We start from the raw sequence: 15,622 nt of genomic DNA on the forward strand, positions 1-15,622 counted from the left end.
AAAAATGGGATAAAAATGTTATACGTATATGTAAAGTATACACGAAATTGGGGGGGGGGGAACCAGGCTACCACCCAGAATTACCAATCAAAGCATTTACAGTTAATATGGGACTTGAATCAGAGTTCCAATAATTGAACTTTTTCCAACATGCTGGTTTCCCTCTGCTCTTGGATCAATGCAGGTCAGTGCTGCTCCTCCTGAAGAATCCGACCTTCATCTTCCTTTGCTTAGCTGGAGCAACAGAAGCCACACTCATTGCTGGGATGTCCACCTTCGGCCCCAAGTTTCTGGAATCCCAGTTTAGCTTAAGTGCCTCGGAAGCAGCAACCTTGTTTGGTAAGGAAATATTTGTTAGGGGCCAATGCAGGTTGCCTACATCTTCTTAAGCGATTGGGCGGGTACGGCCCGGTTCACACAACATGCTAAGCCAGGCGGTGGCACAGCGAGACCCGCATGAGTGGAAGCGTCCCTGAACAGAAGCTGGAAGCCACTTTGCTGCCAACCAGTCATTTTTTGCTGCTGCACAGTGTTGCATACCCCACACATGTCCCGGAAAAACTGGGACAACCCCCCCCCCCTGCGAGAGCCCAACAGCCACTGTGATCTCGCACAATTTTGCAACAATAACTCACCCCGGAAAAAAGCGCTTCTTTTGGGCTCTGTTATCTTGCCCAGGTCACATGAGTACAGATGGGAAGATGCGTGTCCCAGTTTTGCGACTCAATATGTTAGAGGGTATGGCAGGCATCCCCAAATTGCGGCCCTCCAGATGTTGTGGCCTACAACTCCCGTGATCCCTAGCTAACAGGGCCAGTGGTCAGGAAAGATGGGAATTGTAGTCCAAAACATCTGGAGGGCCGAAGTTTGGGTGTGCCTGAGGTATGGCGTTGACCTAAGGCAAGGTTTGGCTTTGTTTGTTGTCTGAACTGGCAGGGGTGCCAGCTTGAATAAAATATTTTTTTGCAGGGGAGAGATCAGTTCTATTACGCAAATTATATGCCAACCTGCATCCTCTTCTGCCCCCCCTTTTTGGGCAGAGGGGTGTTGATGGATTTTATCTTTCTTTTCTGTAAAGTGGAAGCAGTCACCCCACCCTGAAGCCCCTATAACACTGCCAACCCAGGAAGGGCTGCCTGGGTAAACAGAATTACTCCAGAAATGAGGAGTACTGTGTAACCATGGAAGCTTCTCGCCTCCAGCTCTGGGTCTGGGTTAGCAGAGGGCCAATCCAAAGGGTGTTGGCTCTAGCCTGGTGCCAGGCTGCACAACCAGCTCTCCTAGTGGTTACAGTCACCAGGTAGTCAACTGCTAAATGGCATCCCACACAGTAAATGACTGTGTAATTTGTATTCACAGCTGCTTAAATTGTAGTTCCTAGGTAGTGTCCCATCCAGATACTGGCCAGGGCGAGCCTTTTTCGTTTGCATTCCTAACGTCGTATGTTCCAGCTGGCATCAAGTTGGTTTTATGCAATCCTGCTTTCAGTAAAGTCTCAGGTTGCAGACTCTGCTTCATTTCCCAATTGGCTCATGTCCCGTTTGCTCTCTGCTGATCTGGGTCCCCTCCGCCACACACTCATTTCATGTGCTGTAGCAAAGAGTGGCCCTCCAGCTTGCAAAAAAAATGTGATAATATTGAAGAAGCAGAGCAACTAATAAAGCAGAATGGTTTGGGGATGGCCCAGTGCAAATGTACCACTAATGCATCAAATGCAAGTTGCAGAGTCTACCCACCCACAAACAAATACCCCGCCAGCCTGGAGGGACTCAAAGGCATCACAAGCCTTCTGAGGCTATTTGTTTTGTTGAACTCGGAGTCGAGAGTGAATTTCATGCTCTTTATTCAGCTTGTAGTCATCAAGGAGAAGAAGAGAAGAAGAATGCCCTTTTCCCCAAAACCATCTGCTTATATACATTCTTTACACAATGGGCTTTGCGTGATTGGCTACTTCAGGGCTACACCTGTGGGCCAATCAGTTTGTGGATCGACTTCTGCCAGCCGCCTGATTGGCTGCTCCTGCAGGCCAATCAGGTTGCGGATTCACTTCCACCTGGAGTTGGATTGGGTGGCTCCTGCGGACCAATCAGACTGCTGATTCTGGATCCTATTGTTCTATGATTCAGCTCAGTACATAACAAACAGATACTGGTGATTCCTTCCAGTGTTGCTGCAGCCTGTGTTCGAGATCAAAGGGAGACCTGTCCTATCACAAAGGGATTCTCAGCCTGAGCTGCCAAGAGCTCCCTCTGTGTCTTGATTGCAAAAGATAAAGGAAAGCACCTTAAGCACATACGTGATCTTGCCCATTTCTTCTCCTTTGGAAGGTTACCTCGTGGTTCCAGCCGGAGGAGGAGGCACATTCCTTGGAGGCTTCATCGTGAACAAATTTAAGCTGCGCTGTTCGGGGATTATCAAGTTCTGCTTGCTTTGCACCATGTCCAGCTTGCTGGCTATTTTCATCTTTTTCATCGACTGCCCCAACATGCCCATGGCTGGAGTGACGCAGATGTATGACAGAAGGTAGGAGACATGTTGGCTAATGATGCTGAGGATGCAGCAAAGGCGGAAACTCGGGATTATTAATGTATGAAATTGAGGCCATATATGCCAATAAAGGTGCTGGAAATTGGAATTGGAAATTGAGACCAGGGTTCACATCCCCACTCAGCCATAAAGCTCCCTGGGTGACCTCAGGCCAGTCACTCACTTGCAGCCTAGTTAAAATGGAAGGGTGGAGAGAGAAACTATGGGAAACTTCCCCTGGGAAGAGCGATTGATTGTTAAACCGCTCTGAAAATTGTAGCTCTTTGAAGGGAATAAGGGTCTCCTAACAACTCTCAGCACCCTTAACAAACTGCAGCTCCCATAATCCTTTGGGGGAAGCCACGAGAGCCAGTGTGGTGTAGTGGTTAAGAGCGGTAGACTCGTAATCTGGGGAACCGGGTTTGCATCTCCGCTCCTCCACATGCAGCTGCTGGAAAGTCTCTCAGCCCCACCCACCTCACAGGGTGTCTGTTGTGGGGGAGGAGGGGAAAGGAGATTGTTAGCCGCTTTGAGACTCCTTCGGGTAGTGATAAAGCGGAATATCAAATCCAAACTCCTCCTCCTCCTCCTCCTCCTCCTCCTCCTCCTCCTCCTCCTCCTCCTCCTCCTCCTCCTCCTCCTCCTCCTCCTCCTCCTCCTCCTCCTCCTCCTCCTCCTCCTCTTCTTCTTCTTCTTCTTCTTCTTCTTCTTCTTCTTCTTCTTCTTCTTCTTCTTCTTCTTCTTCTTCTTCTTCTTCTTCTTCTTCTTCTTCTTCTTCTTCTTCTTCTTCTTCTTCTTCTTCTTCTTCTTCTTCTTCTTCTTCTTCTTCTTCTTTGGTGTTGTAATGCATTGAATGTATCTTATGAATGTGGCCCGCCTTTGGACACTAAATGTGGTGTTTGTTGGCAACTTTTGTGCTTTGTCCAGCATCTTACCCGAAGGCCGCCTCAACCTGTCCGCCCCTTGCAATGTGGAGTGTGATTGTCTGCGAGAGATGTACAGTCCCGTCTGTGGAAATGATGGAATCATGTATTACTCCCCCTGCCATGCAGGATGCAAGAAAGTATCAACCAGCCACGACGGCAGGAAAAAGGTATGATCTATGGAAAAGATCTGCTCTGTCTTGTTGTCAGGGACTGGGCAGAGGAGGAATGGTGGAGACTGCCTTCCCAGCCTGACCCTTCTAGAGAAGAAGGAGACAGTTCAGAATTAGGGGTTTGAGGGAACTCACAGCTCAGAAGCAGATGAGGGGGAAAGCTGGGAAATAATGGGAGAGGAGGAAGAAGAAGCACCAGGGGAGAGACAGCTGTTGGACTCAGTGTCTTTATAAAGCATTGCAGACCCCCTCCTCCCAGAACACAGCAGGCCTTGAAAGTAGGAGAGCAAAGAACTCAAAGGCAAAAGGCACTTTCCAGCACCCGTAGTGATGACTCATGAGGAAGTGGGACAGACAGAGTGGGTGGGGTTTCACTCGGAGCAACACCATTACTCCCAGAGGCTGCATTTCTAAGCCTCTCTCTGTGAATATTAAATAAAAAGCATTGGTAAGAACTCTCCTTGTTTTATCCATTCCTGGCAATCTACTGTGGAGGGTTGGATCCTCTGATGCCTGACACTTGTAGATGCCATGAAGCCTGCTTCATCGCAGTTTAGTCAAGCTGTGAACAGAGCTAAAATTAACTGGGAGGGAGGGGGATTCTAAAACAATTCCCCCCTCAAATGTGTGTGTGTGTGCGCACATGTGTATTTTTTATTCAATTGTATTAAAACAAAGTGTGAAATCTGTCCTGGTATATATGAGGTGTGTGTCTCATTGGTTGCTGTCTCTCAGCATTCTCTATAATAGCTTCTGACATCCTGGTAACCTCCAGATGTTTTTGGATGATGCAAGTTGTAGTCCAAAACATCTGGAGCTCACAAGGTTGTCAGAAGCTGCTCAGTGCTGTTTGGAAGTAACTCTCTGGGGTGTTAGACAGAGGTCTTCTGGAGTCCCACCTGGAGATGTCCAAGATTGAACCTGGTACATTTTGCATGCAAAACACAGGTTCTATATCACCAAGTTTTGGTGCCACCTCAATATGCAAACGAAAAGCATCTTTGTTTGCTTCCCAGCATGTGGGAAAGTAGCATGTTTTGGCAGAGCATGTGGATTGCTTCTAAATGGGACCTTCTCTTGTTGTATGCTTGACAAGGTTTACCACGAGTGCAGCTGTATACTTGATGCTCCCGCTGCACCTGGCTTGGCGACCACAGGAAAGTGTACCTCCTCATGTGAGAGAAGGACCCTCCTCCTGGTTTTCATGTTTATGGTCATCCTCTTCACATTCCTGAGCAGCATTCCTGCTCTGACGGCCACTTTACGGTAAGCCGCAAGGACCTGATCTCATTCTTCAGAGCTTGCCCCAGCAGAACCTCAACTCCCATCGTCCCTGACCACTGACCTGTCATTGAAATTCTACTCAATATTGATCCACAGCAGATTCCAATGTATAGTTAGCAGAGCTAAAACTTAAACACGTTGTAGGATTCCCAAAAAGTAGACCAGAGGCAATTAATATTTCATCCAGCAGAGCTTTACTGCTATTGAAGGCAAATGAGCATCATGGTCACAAATCCAATACATTCAGGATTGGCACTGTCCATAAGAAATCCAGTTGCAGCAGACTTAACTTAAACTTACAATAACTTATAATAGGTCTAAAACCTTAACACTAAGCATAAAGAACACCACACCAGAAAGAAAGACAGAAAGAGAGAGTGAGTGAAACCCAGGCTCCTTCCGGCCTATTTTTATAGCCAGCATGACCTTGACTGAAAGAGATAACAGAACAGTTTAAGTCAGCTGTACTCAGCTTTTCTGAAAGAATAACCCAAACATCATGAACCTTCTGCTTGCATCTTTCACACAGAGAAGCTTCCAGAACCCTCTTGAATTAAGGAGGATAGGAAAGATCGCTACACATCAGATCAGTTACTTTCTGTAACAGGGCTGTCTTTAGCATATGTGCCGCCGGGGTGCAAAGATCCGCCCAGTGCCCCCTAATTTAGTTTAGGTAAAGGTAAAGGGACCCCTGACCATTAGGTCCAGTCGTGACCGACTCTGGGGTTGCGCGCTCATCTCGCATTATTGGCCGAGGGAGCCGGCGAATAGCTTCCAGGTCATGTGGCCAGCATGACAAAGCCACTTCTGGCAAACCAGAGCAGCACATGGAAATGCCGTTTACCTTCCTGTTTACCTTCCTATTTATCTACTTGCACTTTGACGTGCTTTCGAACTGCTAGGTTGGCAGGAGCTAGGACCGAGCAATGGGAGCTCACCCCGTCACAGGGATTCGAATCGCTGACCTTCTGATCAGCAAGCCCTAGGCTCAGTGGTTTAACCCACAGTGCCACCTTTAGCTGCCCCCAAATTAACTTTTATTGAGCTTTTTTGGGGGAGGGGGGAAGCCAAAGTTGTTGACCTTCTTTTAGGGGAGCGGGATGAACTCAAAGTCATTGAGCTTTTTGGGGGGGGATCGCTCACCTGTAACGACACAGTGGAAAAAACCATGCCATGCTGCCTGCAGCTACTAGGATTTAGGCTTCAACAACAGTTGGAGGGCCACACCCCTGACTTAAAATTTTGGTTTAATATTAGCTGCACATCTATATGCAACCAAGTCAGAGACACTTAGCAGCCAGTTGGGCAAGCTTGAGTTCCGTATCATGAGAATCACATAGCTTCCAGGATTTTGGAACATGTGTTGGACTGAATATCTGTGTCTCTTTCGTTCTGGTAGGCAGAAACAACTGCCATGACTTTGAGCCATCAGGATCTTTTTACAAAATTATACATCAGAGGCGTTTTAATATTTAACATGAACCAGATCACTGTGCCCTTAACTATTGAGACCCACAATTTGGTGGTACAGTGGTACCTCTACTTACAAATTTAATGCGTTCTGAACGCACATTTGTAAGTCGAAAAAAATTGTAAGTCGAATCCCATAGGAATGCATTGGGAGAAAGTATTCGTAAGTCGAAGCAACCCTATCTAAAAAGTTGTAAGTAGAAAAAATCCTATCTAAACCGCATCCAAGATGGCGGACGGAGCTCTGTTCGTAAGTAGAGTTATTCGTAAGTAGAGTTATTCGTAAGTAGAGGTACCACTTTATTATGGGAAGCAGAGCTGCTGCACTGCTCAAGAGTTGTTCCTGCTCACCATCATTTATAAATGTTTTGTCTTATGCTTCCTAGGTGTGTCTCAGACAGGCAGCGATCGTTTGCTCTGGGGATCCAATGGATTGTAGTCCGGACACTTGGTACAGTATACAGCTAAGATCTAATAATCTACTCCTTGTTTATTGACATAACTCTTACTCAAGATAAAATCATGTAGGCTATGAAGACGTCCTATATGTCTGTAGAAGCAACAAAACAAAACAAACCCCAAATGCTGGACCAATTGGCATACTGACCTTTAATATACAACTGCCTCCTTCTTAAAACAACCACCACCACAAAAACAAGTTAGCTGAGAAGGTAGGATGGTGGTATTTGAACAGAAATGTCCAGCATCTGCAGACCTGCACACCTTTAGTCCAAGCATGTCTTTGATGACACCCCCCTCTTTTTACTTTTGTGGTGGCACTGATGTTCCTATGACCCAATGCTTAGCATTGGGCCACCTCCCCATTCTGAAAAGACTACGGCATAGAGATCTCCACAAATTGGACTAGCTGGGCCTAGAGTCCGGATCATTCTGTGTCCATTGTGTTCTGCTCAGAGTACAACCATTGAAAAGATTGGACCCACGTTAGTCATGTCCATTAATTCCAATGGCTCTGCTCCAAGTGTAGCTAGCATAGGATATGGCCCTGTATTTCTAGGGAGCACTGTTGCATTCTGAGGAATTAAAGTGTGGAGCAGAGATCCTTGCGCTGTGCCAACAGACTGGGAACTTTGATTCACCCAAGAAACACACATTCATGGTGTTATTCAAGGGAGTGTGCTTGTGTATATATAAAACACTGGCCTTGCAGCTGGCCTTTTAAAAGATATCATAAAATGACCTAAGCAGGTATTGTTTTCCCAAGTCTTCCCCGGCGATTATTTCCATCTAATCACTGAAGCAGGATTTTCAGACCAAATTTAACGCCAACTAACACAACCGAAGGTTTCCCGCGGAGGTCCACAATACCAGCGTTTCCAGATATGCTAGAATCGGTTTGGGTGGAGCATGGCTAGTGTGAGATTTTTCCAACCGCAGGCATCTCTCTCATTTCTATCTTTGCATAGGTGGTATTCCAGGACCAATTGCTTTTGGGTCGATGATTGACAGGTCGTGTCTCCTTTGGCAGAACCAGTGTGGTGAACAAGGATCTTGCTATGTCTACCAGAACTTTGCTATGAGTCGATACACCCTGGTCGCAGGTGTTATATACAAGGTAGTCCTAAATTATTTGCATCTCCACCATTTAGTGAACTTCAACAGAGAACTTTTCCAGCCCTCTGTTCCATCCTATATCTGTCAACATGAGGCAGCATGAAGACTGATCACTTGGCTTTGCAAGTTCAATCCCGGCACCTCCGGGTAGGGCTGGGAGAGTTTCCAGTCTGAAACCCTGGTGAGCTGCTGCCAGTCAGTGTAGAACAGGCACCCCCAAACTGCGGCCCTCCAGATGTTTTGGCCTACAACTCCCATGATCCCTAGCTAACAGGACCAGTGGTCGGGGAAGATGGGAATTGTAGTCCAAAACATCTGGAGGGCCGAAGTTTGGGGATGCCTGGTGTAGACAATACTGAGCTACATGGACCAGTGGTCTGACTCGGTATAAGACAGCTTCTGCTGTTCCTAGGCGCACCTCTGCTGTGTGCCAAAACTAGGGCCGGAGTCCTCACACACATGTGGCTGGGTTGTACTAATTCAGATTTTGCTTGCTGTTCATATCACCAAACGTTTCTTCATTGAGAAGCTTAGCTCCGCATGCAAAACTAAATGGGATCAGACTCACTTGGAGTCTGAAGTGGTACAGCCTAGGTATGTCAGGGACTGGCTAGACAAGGAGGAATGGTGGTGGTGGGGCTACAGCTGGGGAACCCCCGCCCCCAGTGATACATCCAAGTGGGAAGCCTCCGGGCTAGGAGAATGGTGGTGGGGTTCAGGAGACAGGCCAGAGGAGGAAGAGAGTGCAGATGGGTTGGGGGTTGAGCAAGCAACAGGTTTAAGTGAGTCTGAGGTTGCTGAGGAAGAGGAGGAGGAGCCACTTGCCAGTTCCACTGCTTCCTCCTCCCATCCTCCTCTGTCCCCAAGAACCAGGAGGGTGTTACAAGTAGCAGAACAAAAAGCACAGAGAGTTTGTGGCTGTTGAGTCAGCAGCCAGCTGGGGAGGAGCCTTAGGAGGAAGTGGGAGGCTCAGATCCTGGCAACTGCCTCACTTGGGCTAGTCCTGCCGTGGAGTTCTCGGTTTGGGTTTTGTTTCTCTGATTGAAGAATAAAGCGTACTGCTCATTTCCGAGTTTCTGTGCTGAACTGCAGCTGAACCAGCCCCGATGGGTATAGTTTGCCAGCTGTGTCACATACTCTGGCTTCTATGATCAATCGGAAAGCAGCGCATTGTGAGGTTTACACACATATTGGATAATGCCATGGGTGTTTGAGCAGTGCTTATTGGAAGAAGAGCCCGTTGCAAAACCATAGCTGCCAAGTTTTCCCTTTTCTCGCGAGGAAGCCTATTCAGCATAAGGGAATTTCCCTTAAAAAAAGGGAGAACTTGGCAGCTATGTGCAAAACTCCTCCAGTCTCCAGCTTAAAAAGTGCACCTTAAGGCACATCTGAAATATGAAAAGCCACAGTGCATCCTAGAGTTAGGAATGCAAGAATGCCCTTGGTGGATTAAACTACGAATCTATGCACAGCATACCTGCCAAGTTCCTGTCAGAGAAATAAGTGATTGGACCGGAAGTAGCAGACTGGAGGTAACGCTGCTGCCATTTTGGAACTGGGTGGAGCATGCTCAGAAGTGACTTTTGATGCTGCTCTGCCCAGTTCCAAAATGGCCGCCGCGCCAGAAGTCGCACTGCAGCCATTTTGGAACTGGGCAAAGCAGCATCAAAAGTTGCTTCTGAGCATGCTCCGCCCAGTTCCAAAATGGTCGCCGGACCAGAATAAACCGGGGAAAAACAAAAAAAAATTCTGTTTTTTCAGCTGGGAGCAGCTGGAAAAACGGGGGTTTCCCGGGGAATACGGGAGACTTGGCAGCTATTATGCACAGCTGCCACGTGTAGTGACCCACCAAACTACAGGGGGCGGCTTCTCAATTAAGCTCCTCCAGGTACTGCACTGACCCCACCTGCCCAGGCTGGCCATAGGATCCTTTTGGACAGGAAGGAGTACAAAGAGTTTGCTGTTCCAGCTCAGCTTTCCTTGAGTTTGCTTCCTGTATCCTTGCTTATTCTTTGCTCCTTCAGTAGGAAACTTGAACGCAGAGCCTGAAAGCCATAGGTCAGTGGTGGCGAAGCTTTTAGAGATCGAGTGCCCAAACTGCAACCCCAAACCAATTACAGTGGTACCTCCAGTTGCGGACAGGATCCGTTCCGGAGCTCCGGTTGGATCCTGAGGTTTCCGCAACCGGAGGGACCACTTCTGTACATGCACGGTGAAACACTTCCACGTTTGCCGCTTTCACAACCCGAAGTTTACGTTACCCAAGGGTAACATAAGCCGAGGTGCTACTGTAATTTATCAGAAAGTGCCAACACGGCAATTCAATATGGGATAATAATGACTGTCTGTGTGCACACATACAAATATATAAAACTGAAATAAAATGCGGGGAGATTGCCCACAGAGCTTTTTGGGGCAAGAGCTGTACAGCTTTCTTTGAAGGGGGTAGGTACCGATAAACACATGCATGAACAAAGCTTCCTCTAGCACCCCAGGCAAAAGCTACCAATCATCTCTGGGCTCGCCGGCAGCAACCACTCAACATAAACCCTTGACAAAGCAGCCAATCACATGCAAGATTGCCGCTAACTATATCACACTCGCGGCACCAAACCCAACCAATCACGGCGTGGGGGAGGGAGCGGCATGGCCCCAAACCAGCTGATTGGTGGGCCCGCAACTCCCTCAATGCTGCTGCAGCCGGCGCGTGTTCTAGGGAGCGTTTCCTGCACGCAGTCACATGGGGGCGGGGGATGGATGCCCACTACGCCAACACCCAGGAACGGCCCTGCTGGTGTGATGGCACATGTGCCAGCAGAGAGGGCTCTAAGTGCCCACTCTGGCACACGTCCCATAGGTTCGCCACCACTGCCATAGGCGTTCCCCTGGTTTTGCTCCCAGTCTGTGTACTCAGAGGTTTCCTTCCTCTAGAAGTGGTGATCATTCTGAAGACTGGCACAAACTTAAATGTTCTGACACTGGGAGGGAAGGAGCCAGGAGTGCTAGGTGTTTATGGACTCCAACTCGCACCAGCACCACCCAGCATGCCCAGAGCTATAGGGAAGGGCCATAGCTCAGGGATAAAGCTTCTGCTTTGCACGCAGAAGGTCCCATCTCTGGTATCTCCAGGTAGGACTGGCAATGTCCTCTGCCCGAAACCCTGGAGAGCAACCACCAATCTTTGTAGATACTGTAATGATGAGAAAGGTGGACCAGTGGTCTAACACAGTGCTTGGCAACTTCTGATGCTCCTAGGATCAGGGGTGATGGGAGTTTTTCTCCAAAACAGGAGGGCACAAGGCTGGGGGACACTTTGGATGGTCCATCAAAAGGGGGCAAGAGTGATCTTTATTTTTGCCCTCCACTGAGAAGATCAGGACTTATGGAAAAAGTACATAAGTTGAAAGTTTTGGTGTCTTTCAGGTGATTGGATCCTTCTTCTTCCTGCTTGCTTGCGCACTCTACAAGCCACCTCCCCCTGAATCTGTTCCGGGAAGCTCTGACGCCTCTGAAAATGGCAACTGTGACGTCCAAGAGAACAAATACCCGCATCAATCTCAAGACGGCGTATAGCACGGAGGATACGACAAGTGACTTTCACACCATTTCCAAGATACTGTGTCTAAAGAATATGTATTCATCTTTTCCTGTTAAATGATTGGTATTATTTTTGTTCATTTCCCCCTCCTCCGGGGAAGAATAATTTAACGGTATATAATTTAGTATTTTCTGAACAGCAAAAGCACACTGCAAAACTTGTGCACTGGCCTTGCCACCTTGAAGCCTATCGCCAGGGTTTGGGACCTTTTTTTTTTCTTCAGTGCGGAAGATGGAGGTGCAAGGATTTTGGAAAGGCCACAGCCACAGTCTCAGATGTCTCACACACGTGGCTGCTGCCATTTTGGAATGGAGCGCCGCCATTTTGAAATTTATTTATTTTTCTAAACCAAGATGACAGCACCTGTGAGGCACTGGAATGTGTTCTGCTTGGCTCGAGTGGGCAACCTTCACTTTACGAAGTGTCCCAACCTTGCATTTAGAGACCAACTTTAAGCGTAACCTCAGCATGCCACAATGTTTTGTGGCGTCAACCAACCTCACAGTGTTAATTTATGTCAAGAAGGGCTAAACATAGCTTCAGACCATTCCTGTATAAAGCACTTAAAGAGGCAAGCAGAGTTTACCCCATGAGCCGTGTGTGGACACTGGTACAAGTTCTTCTCTGGTGTAAATGTAATTTGGCTGGTTTGTCGCTGCTCCTCGACAGGAAGTTCTGCGGTAACGTTCTTGGGTCCTCTTCCTTTTTTGGGTTTTCTGCTCATCACTCGGGGGCTGCAACATTGTAGTGACTCACAGATATGTATCGGCCTCCACAGATCAAATACGACAGGCAGAATTTCCATATCGCCACAACTCAAAACATCCTTTCTAACGGAAGCCATTCATATATTTAGCCATGAGTCACTAAGTGGGGGACATGCATTTGTGGTGGATTGGCCTTTTTCTGTCTAGGCTTCTCTTGTAGCTGTTTTGTCTGTCATGTATATTTTGCTCTTGGTGCTCAAAGTGGCTTCCCAGGCACTGTAGCCCTCCCTAGGAAGTGCCCCATGGAAAGGAAGCTCTCTGGACTCCCTCTGTCTTAAAAGGAAGGCCTTATACTTGCTGTCTACTGATGCTAAAAATGCACCATACATTGAAAGCACATGACTTTCCCCAAAGCATCCTGGGAGCAATGGTTTTTTTTAAAGGGTGCTGGGAGTTATAGTTCTGAGAGTGGTAAACTACAGTCCCCATGATTCTTTCATAGAATCATAGAATCATAGAGTTGCAAGAGACCACAAGGGCCATCTAGTCCAACCCCCTGCCAAGCAGGAAACACCATCAAAGCATTCTTGACATATGCCTGTCAAGTCTCTGCTTAAAGACCTCCAAAGAAGGAGACTCCACCACACTCCTTGGTAGCAAATTCCACTGCCGAACAGCTCTTACTGTCAGGAAGTTCTTCCTAATGTTTAGGTGGGAAGAATGTTTGGGGGAAGCAATGTTATTTAAATGTGTACACAGCATGGGTGGTTGGAGTTGGCACCCTATTCCAACCAGAAACCATTTTACTGTTTCTGTACCCTTGTGAGTTCACTCCCCGATGTGGGTGTGTGGCTCCAGAATCAATTCTTTTTCAGGCCCGGACTGCGTGTACAGCTGTTGCTGGTGTGAGAAGAAGCACCGGGACAAATTCTTTCCTCATGTTCATTTATGCCTTTTCCTTCCTCTGGGATTTAAGCTGTCTGGAAAGCAAGCCTTATGAGGAACAGTTGAGGGAATTGAGTATGTTTATCTTGGGAAAGAGGAGAGGAGACTGAGAGGAGATGCAATAGCCACCTTCAAATATCTCAAGGGCAGTCACATGGAGGATGGAGCAAGCTTGTTCTCCCTTGCTCTGGAGGGTGGAATCTGGACCAATGGCTTCAAGTTGCAAGAAAGGAGATTTCAACTAAAGATCAGGAAGAGCTTTATGACAGTAAGAGCTGCTCGACAGTGGAAGTTCTTGAGGTGGTAGAATCTCCTTCCTTGGAGGTTTTTAAGCAGAGGTTGGATGGTTGTCTTATATCAGTGATGTCCAACAGGCCGATCGCAATCTACCAGTCGATCATGGGGTGTCCCTGGTCGATCCTGGCCGATCGCGTGATCCTGACCCCCCCCCCAAAAGCTGAACAACTTTGGCTCACCAAAAACAGCGGAACAACTTCGGCTCCCCAAAAGAACTTTGGGTAGATCACTGCCAGTTTTTTTTTTATAGTGTCTTGTATGATGTAGGTGAGACTGCTACATTGTAATGCAGCTACTGAGACCCCTTTAAATTCCTGCTTCCCTTTCCCCTCCCCTTTAACCCCACCCCCAGCTTTCCATCAACACCAGGCCACTGGGACTTGGAGGCCCCATTTTAATTTCCCACAATGCCTTGAGACATCTTGAAACATTAAAATGGTATCTCCAAGACACTGCTTAGTGCTGGTCAAAGGACTACTGTTGACCACTGTCACTGCTAAGTAAGCCCACCAGGAGACCCCACTGACAGAGGACGGGGCCAATCAAAAGACATTTTGCAGAGAGCCCCTTCCAACTAGGAGCTGACTTCAGCTCTTCAGTATGTGTGAAATAAGCACCCATGAGATCTCATGAGTTTATGAGAGAGAGCAGTTCACAGTGAGGAGTACCACTTTTTGATGAGTGCAAAGGAACTCACAAACCTTGACCCTTCTTTCTCCCTTCCTCACAATATTTAGTAAGGGAGCATGATGAGACTTGTATTTAACGGTGCCAAAGGCCATGGTCAATTTCAAAACGAGGGGAAATTGTGTCAAGCACAGTTTCAATGGGGATTCAAAACGGGGGGTGGGGGGCGGGGATGAAAGCATGCTCAATTCTTCTACAGTTGTAGCTCAACCCCAAACTGCCAAAAAGTGGGGTGTTCTCTTGTTGGTGATAGCTTGAGTTTGCTTTAACTGGGATCAATTAATTTACACAATCAGCCAAATCTTGGAGTACAACTTGGCTAGACTTGTATTTCTTCTGACTGCTGGGGTGGTGGTGGTATATTTACTCCTCAATTAAGGAAATAATAATAATAATAATAATAATAATAATAATAATAATAATAACTAGCATGGCAAGGAGAAGGCTAGGCGGAGCCCTTTCCCTTTGACATGCTACTTTTCCATACGCGGGGAAGCAAATGAAGATGCTTTGGGATTTCATCTTGGGAGGGGGGGGGGTTCAGCGGTTGCTGGTAGGATGTGAGGGAAGACCCAGAGTCTATCCTGGACACCATTTCCAGGTAAATGAATCAGGTGCCAGGTGATGGGAAAGACCTCCAGCTTGAGACCCTGGAGAACGGCTGCCAGCCAGAGTAGACAATATCACACGACTCTGTTGATTGCATCAATTGGCTCAGATCTCCTGATGATGTGCAAAACCATATTTTTCTGGGTTTTTAAAACAGCAGAAAATCCTTCTTCACACAACACGCAGAGAAGCTATGGAATTCGCTCCCGCCGGAGGCAGGCATGATCGCCACCTTGGATGGGTTTAAAAGAGGAGTAGAGAAATTCATGGAAGAATATTTACTAATATTAACTAATTTACTAATATTTACTAATACTGATGCTCCCTCCACTGTCAGAGACACTATGTGCCAGTCAGAAACCACAGGAGGTGAGAGCAATGTTGTGTTCAGGACCTGCTTGCATCCTGTAGGCATCTGGTTGGCCACTGTTAGAACAGGACGATGGACAGGACGAGACCCTAGCCTGAACCAGCAGGATGAGACCCTAGCCTGTTTAGAATCTATACAGAGTTCCCTCTCTGGACAATTTTGGATCGAAAAAAATATCTTCCCTATAGCAGGCTAATAATCTGACTTGCAAAGTTTCCGCCTCCCGATATGTGATGAATGAAATTCTCCTCCTATGACTTTTTCTCACTGATCGCTCATGCAGCTGTCTTTGTCTTCCCTCCCCAAGTGTTAAACCCTTTGTTTATATTGTACATACAGCCCCGATAGCTTCATGTTACTTACTTTGCAATGGAAGAAGGGTGAGAGAAGGGGAAGGATTATCTGCCCGGCCCCGTCAGAGGATCCCACACAATGCCGCTGTCTCAAAACTCAAATGC

At 47.3% G+C, this 15,622-nt stretch overlaps 1 protein-coding gene across 1 annotated transcript in view; it reads left to right on the forward strand.

Annotated features, from left to right (window-relative positions):
- Window positions 1-12,670, forward strand: part of SLCO4A1 (solute carrier organic anion transporter family member 4A1) — a 64,775-nt gene extending 52,105 nt beyond the window's left edge. The window contains exons 6-12 of the mRNA XM_035124310.3: window positions 185-339; window positions 2,328-2,523; window positions 3,454-3,619; window positions 4,719-4,888; window positions 6,763-6,827; window positions 7,804-7,952; window positions 11,375-12,670. Coding sequence (XP_034980201.2) covers window positions 185-339; window positions 2,328-2,523; window positions 3,454-3,619; window positions 4,719-4,888; window positions 6,763-6,827; window positions 7,804-7,952; window positions 11,375-11,524 — 1,051 coding nt within the window. The 3' untranslated portion in view covers window positions 11,525-12,670. The remainder of the gene's footprint in view (window positions 1-184; window positions 340-2,327; window positions 2,524-3,453; window positions 3,620-4,718; window positions 4,889-6,762; window positions 6,828-7,803; window positions 7,953-11,374) is intronic.
- Window positions 12,671-15,622: the final 2,952 nt, after the last annotated feature.

Source organism: Zootoca vivipara, chromosome 7, assembly GCF_965207765.1.
Source record: "Zootoca vivipara chromosome 7, rZooViv2.hap1.1, whole genome shotgun sequence".
Lineage (NCBI taxonomy): Eukaryota > Metazoa > Chordata > Lepidosauria > Squamata > Lacertidae > Zootoca > Zootoca vivipara.